The 23301-nt window shown below is 36.6% G+C and overlaps 2 protein-coding genes across 6 annotated transcripts in view; one reads left to right on the top strand and one right to left on the bottom strand.

The window, feature by feature from the left end:
- Polr2E (DNA-directed RNA polymerases I, II, and III subunit Rpb5) overlaps positions 1-2616 on the bottom strand; it is a 31116-nt gene extending 28500 nt beyond the window's left edge. Inside the window, exon 1 of the mRNA XM_081743250.1 lies at positions 2417-2616. Coding sequence (XP_081599376.1) covers positions 2417-2473 — 57 coding nt within the window. The 5' untranslated portion in view covers positions 2474-2616. The remainder of the gene's footprint in view (positions 1-2416) is intronic.
- Positions 2617-2887: 271 nt separating this feature from the next.
- The window catches only part of Gtpx (phospholipid hydroperoxide glutathione peroxidase Gtpx), a 53710-nt gene continuing 33296 nt past the window's right edge, over positions 2888-23301 (top strand). Inside the window, exons 1-3 of one of the 5 annotated variants that reach the window (XM_081743254.1) lie at positions 2888-3019; positions 14899-14963; positions 21800-21888. In XM_081743254.1, the coding sequence (XP_081599380.1) occupies positions 14961-14963; positions 21800-21888 (92 nt within the window). In that variant the 5' untranslated portion in view covers positions 2888-3019; positions 14899-14960. Of the gene's footprint in view, positions 3047-3081; positions 3450-14786; positions 14964-21799; positions 21889-23301 lie in introns of those variants that run through there. The other 4 variants (XM_081743253.1, XM_081743252.1, XM_081743251.1 and 1 more) reach the window with 4 other exon arrangements.

Here is a 23301-nt window from a genome sequence, read left to right as displayed (position 1 = left end):
AGAAACGAGTATCTTCTTTACGAACGACCGTGTAACAGTAATTTCCACTTGTAGAGTGTTTCTGAACAATCTCGGGAAATTGTATTTTATGTTTACAAGTACACAATTACTAGTGTGAAACCATTACACGTTCTCTAACCCATACAAAGACAGACATGCGATATCTGACATTGAATAACAATGTAGAGCACCTTTGGGACATCACTGCAGCATTCATGCGTTTTAATGGGAACTCTTTAATGGGCACAAGTTCTTTAATGGTTTCTGTATAATAGTGATTTAATACCATATAACGTATTGTTCCTTAGGGGCTTCACTGCAACCAACTGGTTGCATTTGTGTTTTTTAGTGGCAACCTAGCACAAGTTGGTTAGTGCTTTCTGTACCATTTTTGGAATTGGGGGACCAGAATTTTTTGAGTTAAAATTTCTTACTCTCTTGGTATATATATCTTTTTTTATTTCTTGCGTTCGTCCGGATGTGTAACTATACCTGCAAGGGGTCACATCATTTTGCATACATATTAACAATCTGTACGCAATTATTTGGATATGTGCCACGGAAATAACGGTGTAGAATGTCTTACGAATAATTTAGAGCATAAAAAAGTAAACTAAATTTTTTTACAAAATTGACGGCATATTTTCAATTTGCATGCTTAGATATTTATAAGATAACTTGTAATGTCAAGATATTTTTAAATCATTTTTTGTAAGTTAGCCTTCCAGCGTCATAGAAAGTTTTATTCTCTAACAGCGATTAAATATTTTTCTTACGTATGGTAGGCTATCACAAAATTATTCCATCCATCTAAGCGTAAGCATAAAATGAAGTATGGCATTTGGTATCTCCCCAAGTCCATCGACGGCTTTTTATACACCGGTTCCGCAGCCAAACCTAACCACATGACACATGTTACCCAATACTATAATAAATGACCAAGGACTGCATCACAGTTACAAATAACGAACCATAATCGCTAACAAGTGGGCCAGGGTAACTACCAAGTGATCTGGGGTAGAAACTAAATAATATCCGAAAAGAGAGGCGAATGCTACAAACGAATGAAGAGGATACATACTCACGAAAATCGTGACTCCTCAAGGTACATCCGAACCTAGGCAGGATCGTAATTAGGCAAGGCAATTGGGTGCAGCTTTACTATACGGATCCATAGATTTATAAAATTTAAAGAAATTCCTAATAATATTTTAATAAATGGAAATATGGTGTGTCTGGGATGTGCATTTACGTGGAAATATAGAAATTAAAGTCGAACCTCAAATGTACGTAGTCTTCCATAAGTTAATTACAGATGAATCTTTAGATGTGAAATGTTTATCATAAGAAGCTCTGACATGAGGGGAGGGCGTATTTCTCAAGTTCTTAGAAATCGTCAGCAGAAAAAAGGGGTTATGTTTAGCAGATGGGGTCAAGAAGCACGTAAAAACCACAAATTTTACAGGAGAAATGGATGATACAAGTACTTAGACCTAACATAACGTAACCAAATCTAACTTAAACTAACGAAACTTAAGTTATCGAAATTCTACCATTTTTTGGAAAATTATGCTGGACTCCTATACTAATATTATATAACATAAACTAAAGCTAATCTAAACTAATCCAATGTGAACAGAAATGACTAAAACTAACATTTTTAGAAACAATTTCTGCACCCCTTCTGCTAAACATTAGTCGAAAAGTGCTAAACGTCCTGATATCGGCAACAGTAAGAGGTAAGTTTTTTTAAACGGATCTATAGAATGTAAAATGTGCAGGAAAATTTTGGCAAGACTGTAATTTCCTCATTTTATGTCGAGAACAGAACCCAACCAACCCCTGCGGGGTTTCTCACCAGTTCCTACTACTACTTCTTACTATGGATAAAGTCACGTTGTTTGCTTGGCATTAGTGTTTCCTAGTGGCCACCTAGCAAACGTTGGATGGTGTTTTGCAGATCTATGAAAGTGAATCTGCACCAGACAATGCAAGAGAACACCTCGAAAATGATTGCTGAAGGTACAGAAAGTGAAAGCAGCGAAAGTTTTAATGAATTGCTCTGTGGATCAGTACAGTCAAACTGCACGGGCAAATTGTGTGGATGTGAGATGTTTGCAACATTTCTTTCAATCACAAAGAATAATTGCTACAAATAGTACATGGTCCCTCAGGCTTCCTTGACTACTTCCCAGTGGAATACTGTTTTAAGTGCTGTACAGTTACATTCAGTAATTTGAAACGTAACCAAAACTATACGCAGCCAGCCTTGACACGCTTGACCTTTGCTACTATTTATCCGTTTGTCACCCAACACTGTGATATTGCTTGTAGCCAATACTACAACAGCCGCATTATTCTCTATCTACATTACATTGATAATGCAACCGATGAGCTAATTGTAAGTATACAATACCTGCATAACAGTTTTCCTTATCCGCCATAGTTTATAAGTTTCTGCTTCATCATCCATTTTAATTTACAAAAAGATACGACAGAAAAAAATATATATCAAATCCTGTTCCAATTCCGGATTTCACAATGAACTTTAATCTAGTAAGCAAAGCAAAGTACAAAAGCAGATTAGCTAACTTCCAGAAAACACGCGAATTAAAATAAAAACTGACAATCGAAATGATTAGTTTTTCATCATTTCCCTAGATGACACTCCTTGAAACAATTGGATTTATTCTATTTCTATAAAAGATTAAAAAATGTTAAAGAAGAGAAAAATAGAGTTAAAGTATCTGTTTGTAGATATTTTCTTAATAAGTTTTAAAAAATGTTTTTGCATCAACGAAATGTTTATATAAAGTTAATGTGTAAAGTAACTTTCGACGTCACAACATGATACAGAAGCTCTAAGAACTTGGCAATATTGTTTCAGGTGCATAAAGTAAACCGGAATTTTGTTATGTCATCAATGTCATCAATGATACGAAAGATTACGTCGTAGCTGAGCTTGTGATACAGTATAAAATTGTAGTGGAGTACTGATCTGTAACACGGAGTGCTACTGGTAGGAGTTTTTGACTTCGTTATAACAGTGAGTGTTGTATAAATAATTTGAATGTTTTCATTATTCGTAAAATTCAATGGAAATAATATACAATTTTGGGGGATTCACCGTGTACTTTTTAAAACTATGTGTACTATTCGGAGATACTATAGTGTAGATTTACTATCGGTTGGCAAAGAAGGAAAAGTAATAAATTAACTACTGTATTATTGTAGCGTACTGTAATTTATATAGCATAGTATCGATAATACACATTCATTGAGCTTTTATCCATTCACTTTGAGTTTCTTCCTCAGTAGCCTCAAAAGCGAGGTAAAAGGGACTGAATTTGTACGAATGAAGTGATAAATGGCTTTGAAGCGGATGATCGTGATTTGGTGCAATTTTACTATAAGGACCCACATATTGTAAAATGTACGGAAATATTCAGGTAAGTCTTTAATTGGCCCATTTTATGTCGAGAACAGAACCCTGCGGGGCTTCTAACTCGTTTCTACTACTACTGCAAGTGCTGCTACTACTTATACTATGGATCCGTATAGTAATACTGCACGCGTGATTTCTCATGTCCTTCAGGAATTATGACTTGTGTTTCTTGTGTTCAGATTAAGGAGTGGCTTTGGGGAGGTTATGAAAAACGATATTGATGTAGTTGGTATCATTTACAGAAATGTTCAAGTATGTAGAAAATTTACATACAGCGACTAGCAGAATTATTCGGACACTGTAGTGTTTGAATAAAAGATGGGATTTATTTCAAAGAAACAGCAAATGTAAATGATATGCTATCATTTTCTCTAACATCCAACAAACATAAACAATTTTACATTTCGAAAATAAAATAACAATCAGTGTAAAGAGTGAGGTCAAAACAAACACAATACAAATTCGGGTGTTGCAAAATTATTCGGACACCTGACCAGAAATCACACTTATCGAGCAAAAAATATAAAACACAATATCTAGTAGGCAGTCCTTTCTGCTTAAGAACTGCGTGTAGTCTATTTGACATACCTGGGAGACTCGAGATGAATTCCCGGCGGGATCTCATGTGGTTCGGATTCCACGTTAATCAATAGGTCCACGCCTCATAGCCTCGCTACTGAAAGGGACACTAAACTAAAATCAACTCAACTCTATTTGACATACCGTTTACAAGTTTGGGAGTGTATGCAACAATAATCTTGGCCCATTCTTGATGAAGCACGTCCTTCAGAATTGCCTTTGAGGTTATGGATGTTTTTTGAACTTGTTTCTCTAGTTTATCTCACAAATGTTCAATGGGGTTCATATCTGGAGACTGAAGAGGGGAATGGAATGTCTTTGGGCACTTGTATAGTAACCACAGTTTTACAATATGAGCTGTGTTTCAAGTTGTCTTGGTGGAATTTGAATGTATCTAATATCCCCATTTTTCTGCGTTCTTTAAATTATCTTTGAGAATTTGCAGGTAGAGGTGTTTGTTCATTGACTGTTCGATGAACACCAGCTCACCTACTCCAGACACTGACATGCAGCCCCATACCATTACGCTTCCTCCTCCGTATCTTACTGATAACTGCAGAGTTTGTTCCTCCAGTTCTGTATTGGGTCTTCTCCACACCATTATCTTCTCATCAGAACACAAGATATTGAACTTGCTTTCATGAGAAAAATCACGTAGTTCCAGCAGTTGATACGCATATACTGATATTATTTCGCAAAACTAGTCTTTTTCTCCGGTTTGTTTCGTTGATATGAGGCTTTCTGCATTGTAGATGCTACGCGGCCATGAAAATCATTTCTCCTCAGGACTTTTCTAATTGTATCGGGACTCAGTCTATCCCCGTTTATTCTCCAATCTCGGTAGCGGTGGGGGGGGGGCGAGGTGGCTCAGTGATAGAGCGTTCACCTCCGGTGCTTGGGGTCCCTGGTTCGATCCCAGCTCGCGCCGTGTGGACTTGTGGTGGACAAAACCGTGCTCCTGGGTTTTCTCGGGGTTCTCCCGTTTCCTCCCACTTTCTTCATTCCACCATTTCATTCATTTCTCATCATCACCGTCTCCTTTAGCCTAACCGGCATAATCGTGGGACGTACAACTTAAAGATTTCATTTCATTTTTTCCAATCTCGGTGGCGATTTTTGGAGCACTTATTCGTTGATCCTGTTTTACTTTCCGGACTATAGCGAATTCCCGTCTTACCGAAACTGTCTTTGGACGTCCCGTATTAGGGAAGAAATCAACTCTATCTTCAACCTTGTATCGTTTGATAATATCACATACTGTACTTTCGGCATTTGCTACATCTTTGCAATTTTTTCTGCAGCTTTTTCCTTTTTCATGGTGTAAAATTGCTAATTGTCACTGTTCTAATGTTGTATTCTTTCATCTTTGACCCATTCTTCGTGTTGACAACAAATTGTTGTATCTTACTGCCACGATAATGACTGCAGTACTTAACACAACCCTCAACACCAGCTCCACCTTTCGTAGTGCTCACATCATCTCACAATGTTGTACTGTCCGAATAATTTTGCTGGAAAAAATTTGGCCATGGTTTTCATTGCGATCACTTATATCCGTATTGTTGACAGCAAGTACACGCTTCATTGTGTTTTTCAGCTATGCATATATAGCTCCTTTTTCTTACGTATTTTTGTGTACAAAATATGTTTTAATTTCGGAGCTACAGCCCGTTATATGTTTTTCATTGGAACTGTCCGAATAATTCTGCTAGTCACTGTATTAAATTTGTTAGTGGTTATGAGATTTCTGCCAAAGTTCAAAAATGTTGAAATATGAAAGGTAAGGGCAGGTTTTCATGCAAGCGTCCGTTGTTTGCAATTGCTATATATAAAAGCAGGAAGTTGTGTTACACGTAGAATCATACTTGATGGATGGAGATACTTAAGTATCTGTCCCAACTCGTTTCATGGTTCCAGAACCGTGTTTTTGGAACTTAATTTTTTTCACGATTTTGATTCTTGTAAATGCATATATACCGTATATGCAAATGCATGCGTGTGCCCGGAATTCCTCAAAGGAACGGGGGATTCCCGGGAATGCTGTAAAGGAAACAAGTGTCACACGTTGTTAATTCCGTGCGCACACGTAGCTGCGTTTTCAAACATGCATTTTTCAATAGAGTAAGTATGACGTTCTAAGTGACGTTTTTAACCGCATTCTCTACGATGTATTGTTTTTAAGCTGTTGGCCTCTAAAGTTCATGTTCCTACGCTTTCGACACTCTGCCACTCCTAAACGGGACGGAATTTCCCCCATGTTCACAAGGACTGCTTTTTTTTTTTTCTTCTTTTTAGATGTACTATCACCGGTCCAAGTTTGTCCACGTAGTTACCGTTCACCCTGTATATATATAAATAGTCTGTCACAAAAAGTAGCACCACTCAGAGTAGCCGCAAGAGTTTCATTGTATTTACTATTTAAATAAACTATTCCGTGACATACTGGGATCTACTTGGTGTTTCCGACAACCTTTCAGTTTGGGAAGGATCAGAGCAATATTTTGCGTTACAATAGTTCAGATGCTGTCTGTTTGATCTCGGTGCTCAATATGAGTGTGGTTTAGATTTAAAATGCTTGTTTTGTTTGCTTTTCTGGAGCAGTGTAAAGCGAAATTTAATAAAAATTACGTATTATTGAATGTTTCTTTTGTTTACGTTGTAAACGGAAGTGCTTCAAGTGCATTGTAAGACTTTGAAGAATGTCATTATTACCTAGAATCTCGAAATATGAAAAAAGTGTTTACACAAGCTATTGTAAACAAAGACGAATTCTGATGCTGCGAAGCGAGGGCTATCAAATAGACAAATTGCCAAATTTCTAGGTATGCGTCATACTATCTTTGGTAGAATAATACAGAGGCAAGAAAAGCATGATATGTTTTCTGAATGAGAACGGTGTGGCAGAAAATGAAAACAACTGCAAGATTGAATCGAGAAGTTTTTCGTTTGGCTATATCAGACATGAAATGCAGCGGATATTTATTCTAATGCAGGTTATAACGTAAGCCGGGTTACTGTTGTCAGATGATTGAATGAAAAAGGGTTACAGAAGAAAATTCTAAGAAAGAACCCACTTTTAGTTGATAAACCTGTAAACGCTAGAAGAGGGTTCGTAAGTAGACACAGTGTATGAAGTGATGAACAGTGGTGGAACGTAATTTTCTTGCATGAAGAGAAGTTTATGATTGTTGGAAATAACAGTGGAATGAAATTTTTGATAAGAAAAGGAGAAAATGTGAAGCCAAAGTACATTAAAAAAAGGAGAAGGAGTGATGCAAGTGTCATGTTGTAGGTTGCATTACTTCAAATGCAGTGGAATGAATTAAAATCTGGAATCGAACAAGTTAATGCGGCATATTACATTGACATTTTGAACCTAAAGTTAGTAGGACCATCTGTTGACTATTTCTCAGATCCTAAGTTGATTTATTTTCCAAGACAACAAAGCGCCGTGTTACAGAGCACGGATTGTAGCGGACTGGTTTGAAAGTATGAATTTCTAAAGATTATGGTGGCCACCAAATTCTACGGATATGAATCATATATATATAATCTGTGGCATACTGTGACACAAAAAGTATATGGGAAGATATATAATTCTAGGAAACAAATCACTAAGGAACTGGTTCGAATTTTGCGCTTCAAATTGGATATTACATTAGGTGAAACACTTGTGAACATCATAACCTGTTGGTTTGAAGCATTAAGAGCTGCCCTTGGCGGTGTAACGAAAGTCTGAAGTGTCATGAGAATTATGGTATAAACAGTTTTCATTTTTCATTTACTTTCAATAACATACCTACCGTTTAGCAATCAACTTTGCACAATAATGTGATAATAAAATATATACATTAATTTTTTTTTATTTCTGGGTTATAAGATCTCTTAATGTATAAAACTTTTTTATAATGTTTATATATGTACTACACTAGCACAACATAAACATTAGAGAACTATTAAAAGATCAGTTGAAAGTGTGTGACCAATGAGGTGTGCAAAATAAGGCTGGAATAAACAATATAACAGTTTTTTCCAAAGTGGTGCTATTTTGTTGTGACAGAGTGTGTGTGTATATATATGTATGTATGTTTCAGAATCTTAAGGCACTCACGTAACAATTTTTTATAAAGGGAGTTTAGCTACGGGCATATAAGTTGGAAGTACTCACCAACTACCTCTATAAAAAGTGCTGCAGGATTCTGAAACTTGGATAGGGGACATACTAGTTCCTAGAGCGAAGTCTTGACACAACTACGGTGGGTACCATAGTTTCAGAGCTATGGACCTTTAAAGTTCATTTTTTTTTTTTTTTTTTTTTTCATGTTTTCGGCAGCCTGTAACTCCATTTGTGCACCAGGTTGGTCTATACTTTTTGTCTTATTTTCGTGTGATGTGTCACCTCCCAAACGTTGTCGGTTTTATTTTGAAACACCTTGTATATATATATATACACCTCTTTAGAAGGAATAAAAAATAGTTAATCGTAACCTTCCGCAGTATGAAAGAGAATATTTTTTGATAAGCAAACTTGCTTGTAAAATTTTTGCCCCGTTCGAGGGATACTTATCACACTGAAAGGGGTTATTTGTCACGTGACACTATTATCATTATTTGTTTCTAGAATTATGGAAACCTGGAGTTTTTGGTGTTTAGTTGCTCTGTAACAAAATTCAAACTGTTCTCAACATCAGAAAGTGCTTTTTGTTTCATTGGATATATTTTGTATAATGAAATTAGACCCTTACATTTAACGAGAGTTGCTAAAGAAAGTGAAAGTTAGCAGTGTAAGAAATCGATTAATCAAAAACTTGTAAGGTTTATGTTTGCTGAATTAAAGGCAAAAAGTAGAATTTAAATAAAAGAAACTCTTGCAGTTGTAAAGTTACATTTATTGAGTATTGGGTTACATACTTATAGTTGGCTGTGTTGCTTGTTCATTGCTTACTTGACTTAACGGCATTTCTGAAATCAAAGTTTTTGATTGTGGAATACCTGTAACCAATTATATCGTAGTGCTTGGGTATTGTACTGTTGTTTTGGTAGAAACTTGTAGTTTTAGTTTTCATATACCCTTATTATTGAAAATAACTTTTTAAATATAAGTAACATTTTAACCATATATCGTAACAAGTTATTTACTCTTTCATTCTGTATGCTAATGTCGTGAAGTTTCATGAATATCCCGCAAGTATTTGATCCTTTCTTATAGTTGAGCCTACAGTTGTCCCAAAAATGTGTTATTTTTAAAGCAGTTGTAATATTTAAAAAGATTTGCCGTACCAGAATCTGGTTTCTCTGAAGGAAATTGATTTGTTGAAAAAGACAAATTGGATCGGGTGACATTTTGATGTGTAGTCCGGCTAAACTGCCGCAGAGGCCGTCCCGGATAAGACCCACATGAATCTGTTTTCAACGTTGTATTACAATTTACCTGTTCTTACTTTCATATATATCTCTTACCTACAATTACCCCTGTTTCATTTCTGGCCTTCACTATTCACTATTAATCACAAATATTTCTTATTTTTATTCTTCTTTTGCTCTTTCTTACATGCGTAGACATCAGTATAATATTACTGTGCAAAATTAGTACCTTGGAATCAGGGTTGGCAAAAACCATGGTTTTTATTTAAAAAACCAAAAAACCCGGTTTTTTGGGTTTAAACCAGGTTTTTTTTTTTTTTTTGGGTTTAAACCAGGTTTTTATGGTTTAAATAATTTGCTCTATATATTCATATCATATATGGACAGAAGTAAGTTTGTTTCGCCTTGATGTTATTATGCAACTACCGGGTTTATGCTGGAAGGGATCACATAAGCTTAAAGCGGAATAAAAATCGTTTCTCGAGTTATATCCGAGAGAAATTGTCCTACATTTGAACTCGGAACCAGGACTAATTGGCCACAAATGCGATACGTCTGCCGACTCACTCACGAAGGAATCCTGATAAAAATACGTTGTACTGATCTTTACATGCTTTTTAATATAACTGTCAAGAGTCATTTCAGAAGGACAAAAAGATAAACAGTTGCACAAGTGAAACCATTACACAGAATTACATATGAACAATTTCAAAGTACTACGGAGTACTGAAGGACTAATTTAGTTCAAGTTAGTTAACAACGACTTTTATTGGTCCAAATTCAAGAAATACAATGACTTAATCTGCATATCAATAAGAAAAGTGAATAAAGATACGAATTATTTGAGTCCACTTTGGCTCAGACTCATTTGCACATAAATAGATACCAAAGATACTTATTTCACTAAATGCCGCTCGTGGGGTCTGTATGACCCCCCCACACACACACCCAAAAAGTACGGCATTTTCGATGTATTTTATCAATAGTAAACATTGAAACGAAACAATATTTAGAATTTTTCTTCGATTGCAATTACATAACAATAATAACAACTACAAAAAATCACAAAATAAACATTTATAAACTTTAAAAAAAAAAGTTGCTTTTGTAGTATAATCTTTCTGAGTAATGAATGGGGAATTTAGGTCTGAATATAATATGAATAATATACGGGAGTGAAACGTGATAAGGGGGGCGCGGTGGCTCAGTGGTAGAGCGTTCACCTCTGGTGCTTGGGGTCCTGGGTTCGATCCCAGCCCCTGCCAAGTGAACTTTGTGGTGGACAAACACCGTGTGCGTGGGTTTTCTCGGGGTTCTCCCGTTTCCTCCCACTTTCTTCATTCCACCATTTCATTCATTACTCATCATCACCGTCTCCTTTAGCCTAACCGGCATAACCGTGGGACGTAAAACTCAAAGATTTCATTTTTTTTGAAACGTGATAACCAGCTGGTTTAAACCAGCCAACCCTGCTTGGAACTGTTAAGTGTTGCAAACTACACACTACTCATTAATGACTAAAATAATGCGGCCGAATAAATTTAATGTCTTTCCAAAGGGTGAGGTTAAATTTACATTGAAGTTACACCTCCCGAGCGTGGCATAATGTCACGTGGTATTTAGTCCACTTTGCACACACAACTTTATTGATAAAAAAAAAATTAGGAAATATAGCTTAACCAGCATCAGCGAGCGAAAAGAGTTAGAAGCCCTGCAGGGCTCGTTTTGTTCCATCGTGACCCCTATTTAATACAGCAGCGTACATATCCTTAGTTAATAAGATAATTGGTTTGAAACACTGTCAGATTATCTTCTACTGCCATCTCACCTCATACCGCATCAATCCACGAACACACACAGTCATGAATTTAACTTACGTTTTCTTCCTTATAAAAATCACCCTACAATGATGACTTTCCTAACGTTTGTTACTCTCATTATCACATTTAGTCTGATTCTGTTCATTCTCCGTAATTATTGTATTTCGGGGCCGCCAACTGCGGGAGTTAACCCATGTAGTTCAAAACATATCTATACAAAATCTCTAAGGCCTCAGAAGCACTCAACAATATTCCGTGATCTAGAGCACTAATAATGTGTTTGCGATCCACAGTAGATCGTCGTAGCATTTACAAATAATAATAATAATAATATAAATTACTATTTATTCATTTTGAATATTAGCCTGGTTCAAAAGCTCAGTGCATCGAACGTATACGTAATATATTATTTAAATTACGTAAGCAGCAAGTACTTTGGGTTTCGTATTGCATTTCGATATCCCTTTGTTCTAACCATCTAAACAACTAGAAAGAAATCCGAAATAGGAAAGGGCCTTGGAAATCGGTAAATAGTGATGTAAATTACTTAACAAATACAAGAAATTATTTTTAATTATATGCACACTAGACCAAGGTATGACATCAGAAGGTATGACTTATACAGAGTTGTTTCCGATCTATGGTGACGAAATTACACAGCTTGTGCAGCACCACTAAACGGGAAGGGAAGGAAGCTGCCAGTCGTGTGTGCACTTTGGACCATTGACTGTGTGTGACAGGTGTGGGAAGTGCATGTCGGAGCAAATGCCGCTGGAAATAAGTGCTTATTGGGAGGGCTACGTAACTGCCCTTCCCGACGTGAAATATAGTGAGAGTGCCATTATCAAACTTTGCAAGGAGCGTGAATTCACTGTTTCCAGAAATGGCATATCACGGGGTATTGAAAGGGGTAGGTAAGGTGAGGCACGGGATGATTCCTGTGGGACACAAACAGGCCAACCCCTTGCCTGCCATTAGTCGCACACGAGCCAGAATTCAGGAAGTCGGGGCTCTGATCGAGAAGAATCCACTCACATAGAGGAGTATCGCGAACCGGCTACAGACATCACTGAAGACAATGCATAGCATTATTCACCGCGATGTGAGGTTGATAAAGCGCCGGAAGGAGCGTGTTCATAAGCTGTTGCCAAAACACATGCAGGAACGTCGCACCAACTGTCGAAAGCTGTATGAGCGGTACCTGGCCGGTCAAAAGTGGAAGTTTGTGCAACACTGGACGAGGCATATGTTTATCTGGATGACTGTCACAAGCCATGTGTAATTTTTTATCGATCGACAGGTGCGAGGGACGTTCAAAAATAGTTCACTGAATGCAAGGTAAGTTTTTGGCACAGGTTTCTTGATCATTGCTGGATACTCGTACCATGGCAAGCTAACCATACATCGTGTAGCCAAAATTACGAAGGTGAATTCGGAATAGTATCAAGCTAACGTCTGACACCCGTTTATCGCCATGACATTCTCCATCTCTACGAGAGGGACAAGAATCATGTGTGGGTGCATCAAGACAAGGCGTCACACATTTCACGGAACCACCCCTCTTCCTCCAACAAATGGCAGTAGAAACTGGAATTCGTGCCATTCCATTCAAAGTCCCCTAATGTGTCACCGATGGTCTTTTGCGCTTCGGGCTCCTGAAATGAGCTTTGTCTCACAGAAGATCCCGCACCGTTGAAGGGCTTTGGAAAGCCTGTCAGGAGGAGTGGTTGCGGCTTGACATGACTACACTGCGTTCCAGTCTCTTACAGTGGAAACTTCGCTGTCAGGCAATTGCCCAGATGCAGGGCCACCAAATAGAGCACTTTCGATGGTGGCGACATGGTTTCTCGTAAGAAAAGTGCAATTTGGAATCGTCACCATAGATCGGAAACATCCTCTGTAGAATGCGGTACGACTCGAAACTGTAACGCTACAGGCTAATCCTCTAAACATCCAATATTTAATGGATGTGGCTCTCGAAGAATGTAACATATTGCAGTTGTACTGCAGTGTAGAGAAATGTGCACGTCTAAGATGCTAGTTGTTCTTGAAGATATGTTTGATGCGTTAACCCTGAACCAGTTTGAACAACATTTTGCCTTTGTTGAAAATGGTGTATGGAGAGAAGAGATGTTCTTTAGCGCGCGCAAGAGCAACTTATTAAGAATGTATAATGATCTTATATTGTCACGTTCACAAAACATAGTGTTCTGCGAGCGGATACTGTTATTTCTACCAAAATTGTTTTCGTTCTCTAAACGATCTGGTCTCGATATTGTGAATTAATTCAATTTAGATGATATCACGTAATTTCGCAGGGAGGAAAAACCGGCCTAAAATACATACCTAGTGCCAGATGCGGATGACGAAGTGGAAGACGGAGAAACAAAAGCAAATTCTAGGCTAAAAAATTGATTACAATCTCAATTGTAAATTTTTGGCTTTGCCCGCTGGTTTCGTATCCCATCCTCATCGCCAATTGTTATAACCATCTAATACAATATAACCATCTAATACAACACTTGATTCATATTAATATCAGTTACAAATGTAAATTACATGTATATTTCGTAATTTGTTTTCTAAGTTACGTAATGGAGTTTTCCTCTTCTGACATAGTCTTAAGATGAGAGGATTCACAATAGTTCTAATGTAGCAGTTTAAGAAGTTACTGAAGAAATAAACAAAGACTACTGAAATAAATTAATAACTTTTTAACGGGTACAAAGTTAGTAGTATTTCATTTGCTACTGTGTTCCTTGAAAACATAAACCTATCTGCTTACTGCTACTTACTTTCACCGATAGATGAATAATATGTTAGAAATAACTTATGATGAGTGTATGGTTATGGTACGTAAGGAAGACAGAATGTTGCAACTTGGTTTCTAAACTGATGAGAGAAGTTCTCTGATACTTCGCAAGAATAGGAAAAGCTTTCCAGATGTTATCTTTATTCCCGAAATAAAACATATCTTATAATTCTATACCTATTCAGAGAGTCTTTTAAAGTCTTTACATTGTTGCAAGAATTTCTCCCTGAGTGCTTATGAATGGCCACAATGTATCGGTGCTGCCGTGTAATATTTAGACAGATTACAATAAATTCATTACCACTTTATATATGGAACCAAGACTTCTGTTCCTGGGTGCGTTTCTGACAAGGAAGTACTCATGTGTAGTCCTAATGGTTGGTGCGTACCACGGGCTTGATTGGATGGGGACCGAGCATTGTTGTGACATTTGGAGAGCTACTGAAAGAACGAGGTAGCGGATTCTGGTCTTAAAGTCCAGGAATAACAGCTAAGTTTATGTGCTGACTAACATCATCCAGCTAAAACCTGTTCTTGGGCTGGAGTCTTCTGATATTAGTGTGTTTTAGTGTAGTTTGTGATATTGGTATTAGAGTAGCCGAAAGTGTATTTGTCGTTTGATCCTGAGAAAACCGTTAGTGCTTGTCATGACAGTTTTAAAGCCCTGTGCGTGCGAAGTCCTTGTTTGACACGTGTATAGTCAGCTTCTACTAACCCTTCGGAATGAAATACATATGAAATAGTCAGTGGTATTTTTTATTCTTAGGGTATTTGGGATACCTGTAGGCTTCCAGTGGACAAGATCTACCAAAGCACTACATCGTAGTCATCTGCACATCTTTTGAAAAAGACACCTACTTACAAAATGCTTTTTGCAGGTCGAAGTCTCTTAGCGACGTCATTGTGTGCAGCTCGACTCATATTCGTTAGAGCGTCTACAATGGTAAGTATACTTCTTAAACGAGATTTAAATAAATAAATAAAATTAAAATGTGTATGTACAGAAATCTTGTGTTTTCAGCTGTTTATGAAACTCTTTCTCAAGGGATAGAAGGTGCCTTAAGAAAAGAATAAAAGTAAGCACAATTGAAATTGTAAGAAGAGCGCTTAATAAAGAACACTGATAACCGAAGAAATGGTTAAAACAATATTTACAGCAACACTTCTCTAGTAAATAGACTGCATGCTGCACCATTTTACAATTTTAGTTGTTAAGAGTTAGGATTTAGATTTCTGGGAGCTTTCGGTACCTATGACCATTCAGTCCGTGGAGGGATGAAGTCCCTCGGCGAGCACACTATCCGGGTAAAGGGAAGGAAGGAAGCGGCCTGGGACCTATAAGTTAAGTACCATCCCGGCATTTGCCTGGTGTGAATGAGGAAAACCTCATTGAGGTTTATAACTCTTTTTCGACCGAGTGCCTCCAGTTTTAATTGTTCTATAACTTTTATTCTTTTTGCTACATCCTTTCGAATCTACGTATAAAAAGGAAACTTACAATACTATACTTGTTATATAGTGTTGCAAACTTAGGACACTGCAGTATTACAAACATCGAAAAACGACCAAATTTTGGAGGATTATAATAACGCAAGTGAAACGGACGAGATAATGCATATCCAAAGTACCTTAGTGTCGAATATGACGTATTTCGAACAAATAGAAACGAAGTTACAAGGAATTGGAAATTGAACTTTGTTCAAGAGACTGTTTCGAAAATGTTTGTACACAAGTATCACATCTGGTTATGTAGGTGGCGTTTCAATATGCAGAAAGTTCATAATTCCGTTTACGGGAATTTGATATCTTAAACCATTTCGGAGATATATATATATATATACACACACACACACAAAAAAAAATCGTAAAATTTGATATATGGCTTAAGATGGCATCTTTCTGGGAACTTTTTAAAACATTTTTTAAAATTTATTTTGCTTCTATAACATTATATGATAATAATACTTTTTGGCAGATGTAATTGCAAGTTCTCAGAATTACATAGCTTTATGCAGTGTTGCAAACTAACAATGTTTGCAGTATCTCCAGAACGGTTTGAGGTATCAAATTGCAATAAACAGCATTATGATCTTCATATCTATTGAAAACCATCTATGGAATTGTATGTGGTACTTATCTAAACAGTTTACCAAAATAAAGGCCTTTAAAGATAAAAATCTTCAAATATTCAATCCCTTGCAACTTTGTTCTTATTCACTCAATATCACTATATCATGAACATAGTATTAGACACTTAAAGTACTTTCGATGTGCGTTGTCCTGTCCGTCTCACTTGGGTTATTAATGCTGGAGAGGCCACCAAAATGTAAATTTTTGTAATAATGTAGTTTCCTTAGTTTGCAACACTGAATAACAAATGTGATATTGCAAGTTTTCATTTAACATACCGATTTGAAATGTGTAATAATCTGACGTGTAATTTAAAAAAAATATAACTATGTTAGATTGGCAACTCTGCTAACCTGGTGATATCGCAGTGTACGTCAAATAATGTTCCCCTGCCGATATTTATATGGTACGAAATTTCAATGTCAATTTTTGCTATACCTTTATGTTTGTGGTAATTTGATACGTCCTATTACCAAGTGAACTTTGCCCTCTGGTTTCTGTTCTTATAACCAATATAATTATCTTTCACTCTACTTTAAGACCGCGTTGCCACTTTACATGAATCTTGTAGCTGCCATAAAAAAATCTTGCAACCTGATCTTTCTATTTACTGTTTACACGTTACAACACTCTGAAGACAAGAAATATATCTCCACGCATGCAGCATTACACTTTAGTGTACAAATAATCAACCTCCTCATTAAAAACGTGTATTTTGGCGCGCTTCCCCTCCTTGTCCAAAAGAATATGTTGTTTCGGAAGCGGCGAAACTTTTTTTCTTTATGTCAGAGGGAGGGCGATAGGAGGTAGCAAGCAAGCAGGGTTAAAAAAAAAAAAAAAAAAACAACAAAAAGAACGTTTTTGTTTTAAACATGTTTTTTTTTTTGTTTGAAACGTTTTTAATGTTTAAAACAATAATCTAAATAGGCATATATATAACATTTTTACACGTTTACAGGTATTGCTTGCCATCTATATTCAACCGCTAGGTCAAACTTCGGAAACTTCCCTGATCTTGATCCGCCCAAATGTTCAATTCCGGAGAAAGAAATCGGGAATTTCCCGATCTCCGTTCACGGAATATGTAGTATGGTTTCTTAGTGTTACGTTCTACTAGTCGTCTGCATTCGTAATCTTTAAACTCCCATTGACACAACTGCTTTGTCAGGGCTTTAAACCTCAATGGCTCAGTCCCTAATTAAGAAAGGAAGATGGTTTTGGTACCAATTTATTCCTGAAGGATGCAGCTTTCCGCCAGTATGCATTTTATGTATGTGGGGGTACCACGTGGGAAAGTGGGAGGAGGATATAAAGATCGTGTTTATGTTTTTTTTTTTTTTTCAACAGGGGGGCCTTTCCGCCTCTTGGGGCGTACACTCTTAAAAATTGGTACGCGAAGCAATGAAGTAGGCCACTACATGGTAATATCATGTATTTGTACTTCTTGCTTATATGGTGGAACGGGGAAGGGGCTAAGTTGTACAATTTTTGGAGTTTGTTTTTTGACGTAAATGACATTTATTTTTACGACAAACATCAATAACTCAGTCCCTAATTAAGGTAGAAAGATGATTTGACAACAAAGTATTCCTGAGGGATGAAGCTTTCCGCCTGTATGCATTTTATGTATGTAGCGGCTAACACGGGCGAGGGAGGGAGGGTGAAGTTCGTTTTTTCAATTTTTATCAGATTTTGGGTGCCATTCCTCTCCCCTTAGTGGTACATCCATAAAAATTTGTATGTGAAGCAATGAAGTAGTCCCCCATATAATAGTAACCTGTATGTGTACTTGTTGTTTATAGGGGAAGTGCAGGTCAAATTTCGCTAATTTACATTTATTTTCAGGACGGTCCCATATAAGACAAGTTATGTTTCACTGAAGTGGTCTAGAAGCATGATTTTTGTTCGTATACATTCCCACATAAAACGAATTCATTACTAAATGGGAGCAATGGCTACCATTTCTTATATTATTGTCACAAGTATCTGGCTTACACATTAGCAATCATTTTGTCAGCGTAGGGTGACTGCAAGCGTTGCCAGGGCCCCGCAAAATCAATATTTTAATATTTTCAATGATTCTTTTTATGTCTGTTCTTCTTCTACGAATACGGCGAGAATTTCAAGAATGTTACCTCGTTGGAATCTGTGGTCTATAAGGTTTCCAACGGTGTATAAATCATGACTCTGATAACTAGGGGGTCACCAGAACCCCCAACGTGAGAGTCTACCATTTTGTTAAAATCTCTGGCGGGCGTCTAAAGGTTAATTGTATTGTTATGCCGTAGACATTAATCATTGTTAGCTATCTATGTTGGAGATAGAGATGTATGTTAAAAACTGTTTAGTTAAAATATGTCATTTGCTCCTTGTAGGTTAATCACTGCTCTTTTCTATAAGTTGTATTGTATTTGTCAGAGTATTTCTTCTAGCTTATGATATGAGAACTGTTCATTATTATGGAAATGATAGTGACCAAAAAATACTCAAGTTTTGAATTTGTGAATTTGGATCTTAGAATGGTGTATAATGTGTTTAACCTCCGTTATTCTTGGAAATTAAGAAATGTTCAAATGCTTCACTTGAATTTCTGTTGTTTAGTATTATACACCTTGATATGCAGAATTTCGTTCAGTAATTGCTGTTATAATAAGAACATAACTCTGCTTGTAATTTACTCCATGCACAAATCCTGCGGAGGATGGGTTGTTTGTTAGAAAATTAAATTAGCTTCTTCAATCTGATATTTTAATTCTTTTAAACATGTCCAACCACCTTTGAAAAGAAAACACGTTTAAAACAATTTGTTTAAAACGTTTAAAACAAACTGAATAAAAAACAGCCCTCGTTTTAAACATGTTTTAAACACTTGTTTTAAACATTTTGTTTTAAACACATCAACCCTGCAATCAAGACGACCCAGAAAGTTGCACATTGTTTGGCTCCTTGCAAGATGAAAAAAAAAAATGTCATATGTTCCTTTCAAGACTGTTTACATGGAGAAATATGGTAGGGTTTCAAGATTTTTTTTTATGACAGCTACAAGATTTATGCAATGTGGCAACGCGGTCTAAAGCGCTTTCCGTTTCCAGACGCTTTTGACGTGTGAAAATTATGTAAAAAAGCAAGGAGCTTGTAGAATAGAGGTTTCCAACCTTGTTTATTTTGCGCCTCCCATCATAAACCCAGCATACTTCACTCTCCCTTCTTCCCACTCGTTGTCAGTTTTCTTTCTTTTTTCTGTAGCCTCTTTCAATTTCTAGTGCAGTATTGAATTCACAAAAGTTTAGTAGTTTCGTTTTGTTTTTACTCTATAAGTATTTGAAGTCCATGTTGTACTCATTTTTGATAACTTTATACAGAATTTTAATTCACATAATTATTTAGTTTAAATAACATAGAAACCTTGAATATGAATAGAAAAGACAAAATATCAAACATGTATCTCCTGTTTACGTGTCGTGCTTTATTCGTCATTTCTCAGTTTATTTCTGTCAATAACTTGCTCTCCCTTCGTTCACTCTTCATTCCCCAAACCCCACAGTGGCGCCTCCCCATTTTGGGTACGACCGTTGTAGGCATGTATATACATATTATATGAAACAAATTGAACCGGTTTTACTAACATCAAAGTCGAAAGAGTAATTTTGTAAAATGAAGTTGAAGGATTTATTTCAAATAATAAAATTGTAAAATCTTTCAAATTAATTTCGAAACGAATACTCAATATTTAAATTTGAGGGGCCTAATGTACCCTTCCTAGAATGTAAATGTTAGATGTACACACACCATCCTACAATGTAAGTGTTATCAATTAACTTGGTAAGAGTTCTAAACATGTTATTCATAGCTAAAAGATACGTCGCGAATATTCTTAACACAATCTTGATGTATTTGTGAACATAGTTCTTGTGGAAAAAGGAGAAACATGGCTCAGATTTCTTCCAGAATTACTTCTAATATTCTTTACAGCGTAGCTTTGGAGTTTTTGTAGTTTACTACTATCAGCTAAATTGCTGAGTGTTTTCGAGGCGTCCATTCTTCTTGAGTAGTATATCTTTAGCTCAATCGTGATAGGTAGAGACTTATTTTTAGGTAAGAAGTAATTTATTGAAATCGTTGACTATTTTAGTTTGTAGTATTTTGTTCTAATTCAAAAGTTACTTTCTGGAATTTTTTTAGACTTTCAAACTATGCATAAGTGTCGGAGAGCAAAAATGGTAAGAGATATCGAGAAGCGATTATTCTGTCTTTTCAGTGCCTCAAGAAAACGTCTTATCTCCTCCGTTAACTTTATATTCAAACCGGAAGTGGTTCAAATTAGGCTTTTCCGGTTTCAACGTTTACAGCCATAAAGTTAGATCAAAAATGGTAAAAGATGGCGAGAAGTGGTTTTCTGTAAACGATTCAGCGTGTGAATAGAACATTTATCACAACCCGTAAAACAGCAATATCGGAAGTGGTTGAAATTTAGTATTACTTTCGGTTTCAGTACCGATTTCCAAAATGGTAAGAGAATCATATGCTGTTTCTGTTGGAATCGATTAGGCTTGAAATAGGAATAAGTTCCATCTCCTCCATTAACTCTCTATTCAAACCGTTAGTGGTTCAGATTAACTATTTCCGGTCACAACCTTTATCGACATAGAACGGAAACAGTAAGGGATAGAGAGTAATGACTTTCTGATTTCAACCTTTATCGACATAGAACAGAAACAGTAAGGGATAGAGAGTAATGACTTTCTGATTTCAACCTTTATCGACATAGAACAGAAACAGTAAGGGATAGAGAGTAATGACTTTCTGATTTCAACCTTTATCGACATAGAAGAGAAACAGTAAGGGATAGTGAGTAATGACTTTCTGATTTCAACCTTTATCGACATAGAACAGAAACAGTAAGGGATAGTGAGTAATGACTTTCTGATTTCAACCTTTATCGACATAGAAGAGAAACAGTAAGGGATAGTGAGTAATGACTTTCTGATTTCAACCTTTATCGACATAGAACAGAAACAGTAAGGGATAGAGAGTAAATGTAGCGTCCAATGCACAGGTTCTGTCTTTGATCTTATTGCTTTATTCCAATCAGTAGTTATAGATGTAATACCTCAAGTTTGAGTATTGTATCAGATTGTTTGTAAGTCTACCGTAGTTTCACACAGTGAAACGAACCTCACTTGTAATATTCTTTAGGTTATGCATATTTCGTCAAGCAATTAGGGAGCTACTTAAATTAGTTGCTATCAAACTATGTTCTGCCACTAGGAGGAATATAGACATAGATGGCCGTGTGAATTTAAACAGTTGAAATTCCTTGTAAAATTCAACAAATACCTTTAAGCAATAGCTAGATTTGAGTAATGAAAAAGGTTAGAAATCTAGTGTGGAATTTGGCCACTGTATTGACTTACATTATAATAAATCTTGTCCTCTTTTAAATAAAGTCATGTAATAATAATTAACATAGTTTTTCATGTCAATTCTGCTAGATTTACTTGAAAACCAAATTGAATGTTGATGAGAAAATGTAAAACGTTCTTCATTGGCAAACCACTTATAAATACTGTACGCTTTTTCATCAGTGCTCACTGATATGGTAATGTTTTGTTCTATTAAGTAAATGCTTTCACGTATATGCTATTACAGGCTGAAACAGATTGGAAGACCGCTACTACAATTTATGATTTCACTGTTAAGGATATCAACGGCCAAGATGTTTCCTTGGACAAATACAGGTACGTCATAGATGTGGGCTGACAAAATTTTATCTACGGAATGTGATGAAGTCACAGTTAGTATAATTGGAGACAAAATGCACAGAATATTTTTTTTTTTTTTCAATGGTAGATGCTAAGTTCTAGAGTGGCAAGAATTATATTAATCACTGCCCGTGTTTAGAAACCGTGAGGATTCCATCATTTGGGAGACTAGGATATACACGTTTCCGAAACATGAATTTTTGCCATTTTGGTACATACTAAATGCCTAACGTTTTTAGTGAGTATGAATTTAGTTCCTAATGTGCATCGTAAAGACAGAAGACAAATTTCAACCTTCTACTTGTAGTCAAGATGTGACCTGTTTTCTTTTCTTTTCTTTTTAAAACCAGGGAGAGAAATTCCTAGAATACTGTACAAGTACACAAGTATGTTTGTTTTTTTAGGCATTTACGTCATGCAATATACAAATACATATACTATCTACGGTATTTCAATATATGTAATAGTTCACAGATAATGGGTTAAAAGAAAATCTTTCCAAAGATAGAATTGATATAGTTTGTACATGTATTATCGTTCATTTATCCTGCAACATGGCGAGCAGTGTGATGGTGATTTTGGAGTTTTCTGGGATGACCATCAACCAGCGTTCCAACTGCTCCCAAAGATAATCAATAAGATTGATATCGGGGCATTGGCCCGGCCAGTAGAGCACTTGGATATTCATTTACTCAAAGCACTGTGATGACGTGTGCTTTATGCACCCTGGAATTTTAATGTTAGAATACAATCGGGCTACTATCAAACTTTTCGCGAAAGGTTGGCTACCGTAGAAGTGTGTAGGATTGTTGGATAGAGGTTGACATTCATGATTCCAGGCACTGACACGAGGGACCGCAGTTCAAACTGAGAAATATGCTATGATTTTTTTCGACCATCAAATTTCATAGTGGGGACATCGACCCGATAATTAGCGCTCATCTGGTATACGTCAGGCCTACACATTCATTGGAACACAACATGTGTTATTCGGCACTCCACACTATGTTCTTCCACTGTCCATTCGTGCCGTATTTTGCACTAGTGTAATCGGCAGGGTGCGTTCTCTTGTGCAGTCCTTGGCTTACGTGCTCAAGCTCGCCCATCGAACCGCGGTGCTAACACCTCGTGACAAATAGTACTGACGCATGCATCACTCCAAGATGCTGAGCGTACCACTGTGGCTATGGTGTACAACGACTTTTGCAGCGTGGTTTCACTATACGTGTAAGATATCGCCGGGTGGCTTTCGTGGTCCGGGCTGCGGTTTTATCACTTCATGTCGCTTCCATTTCATCACTATGCTACACACAGTGAAACCTTAAACGTGCCGAAAATCTTACCGAATTGGTAGCCTCAAATGATCATGCCCATTTCAGCAGTATTTAA

Source organism: Thermobia domestica, chromosome 16, assembly GCF_964235325.1.
Source record: "Thermobia domestica chromosome 16, izTheDome1.hap1.1, whole genome shotgun sequence".
NCBI lineage: Eukaryota > Metazoa > Arthropoda > Insecta > Zygentoma > Lepismatidae > Thermobia > Thermobia domestica.
This window is presented reverse-complemented; position numbering and strand designations above follow the sequence as displayed.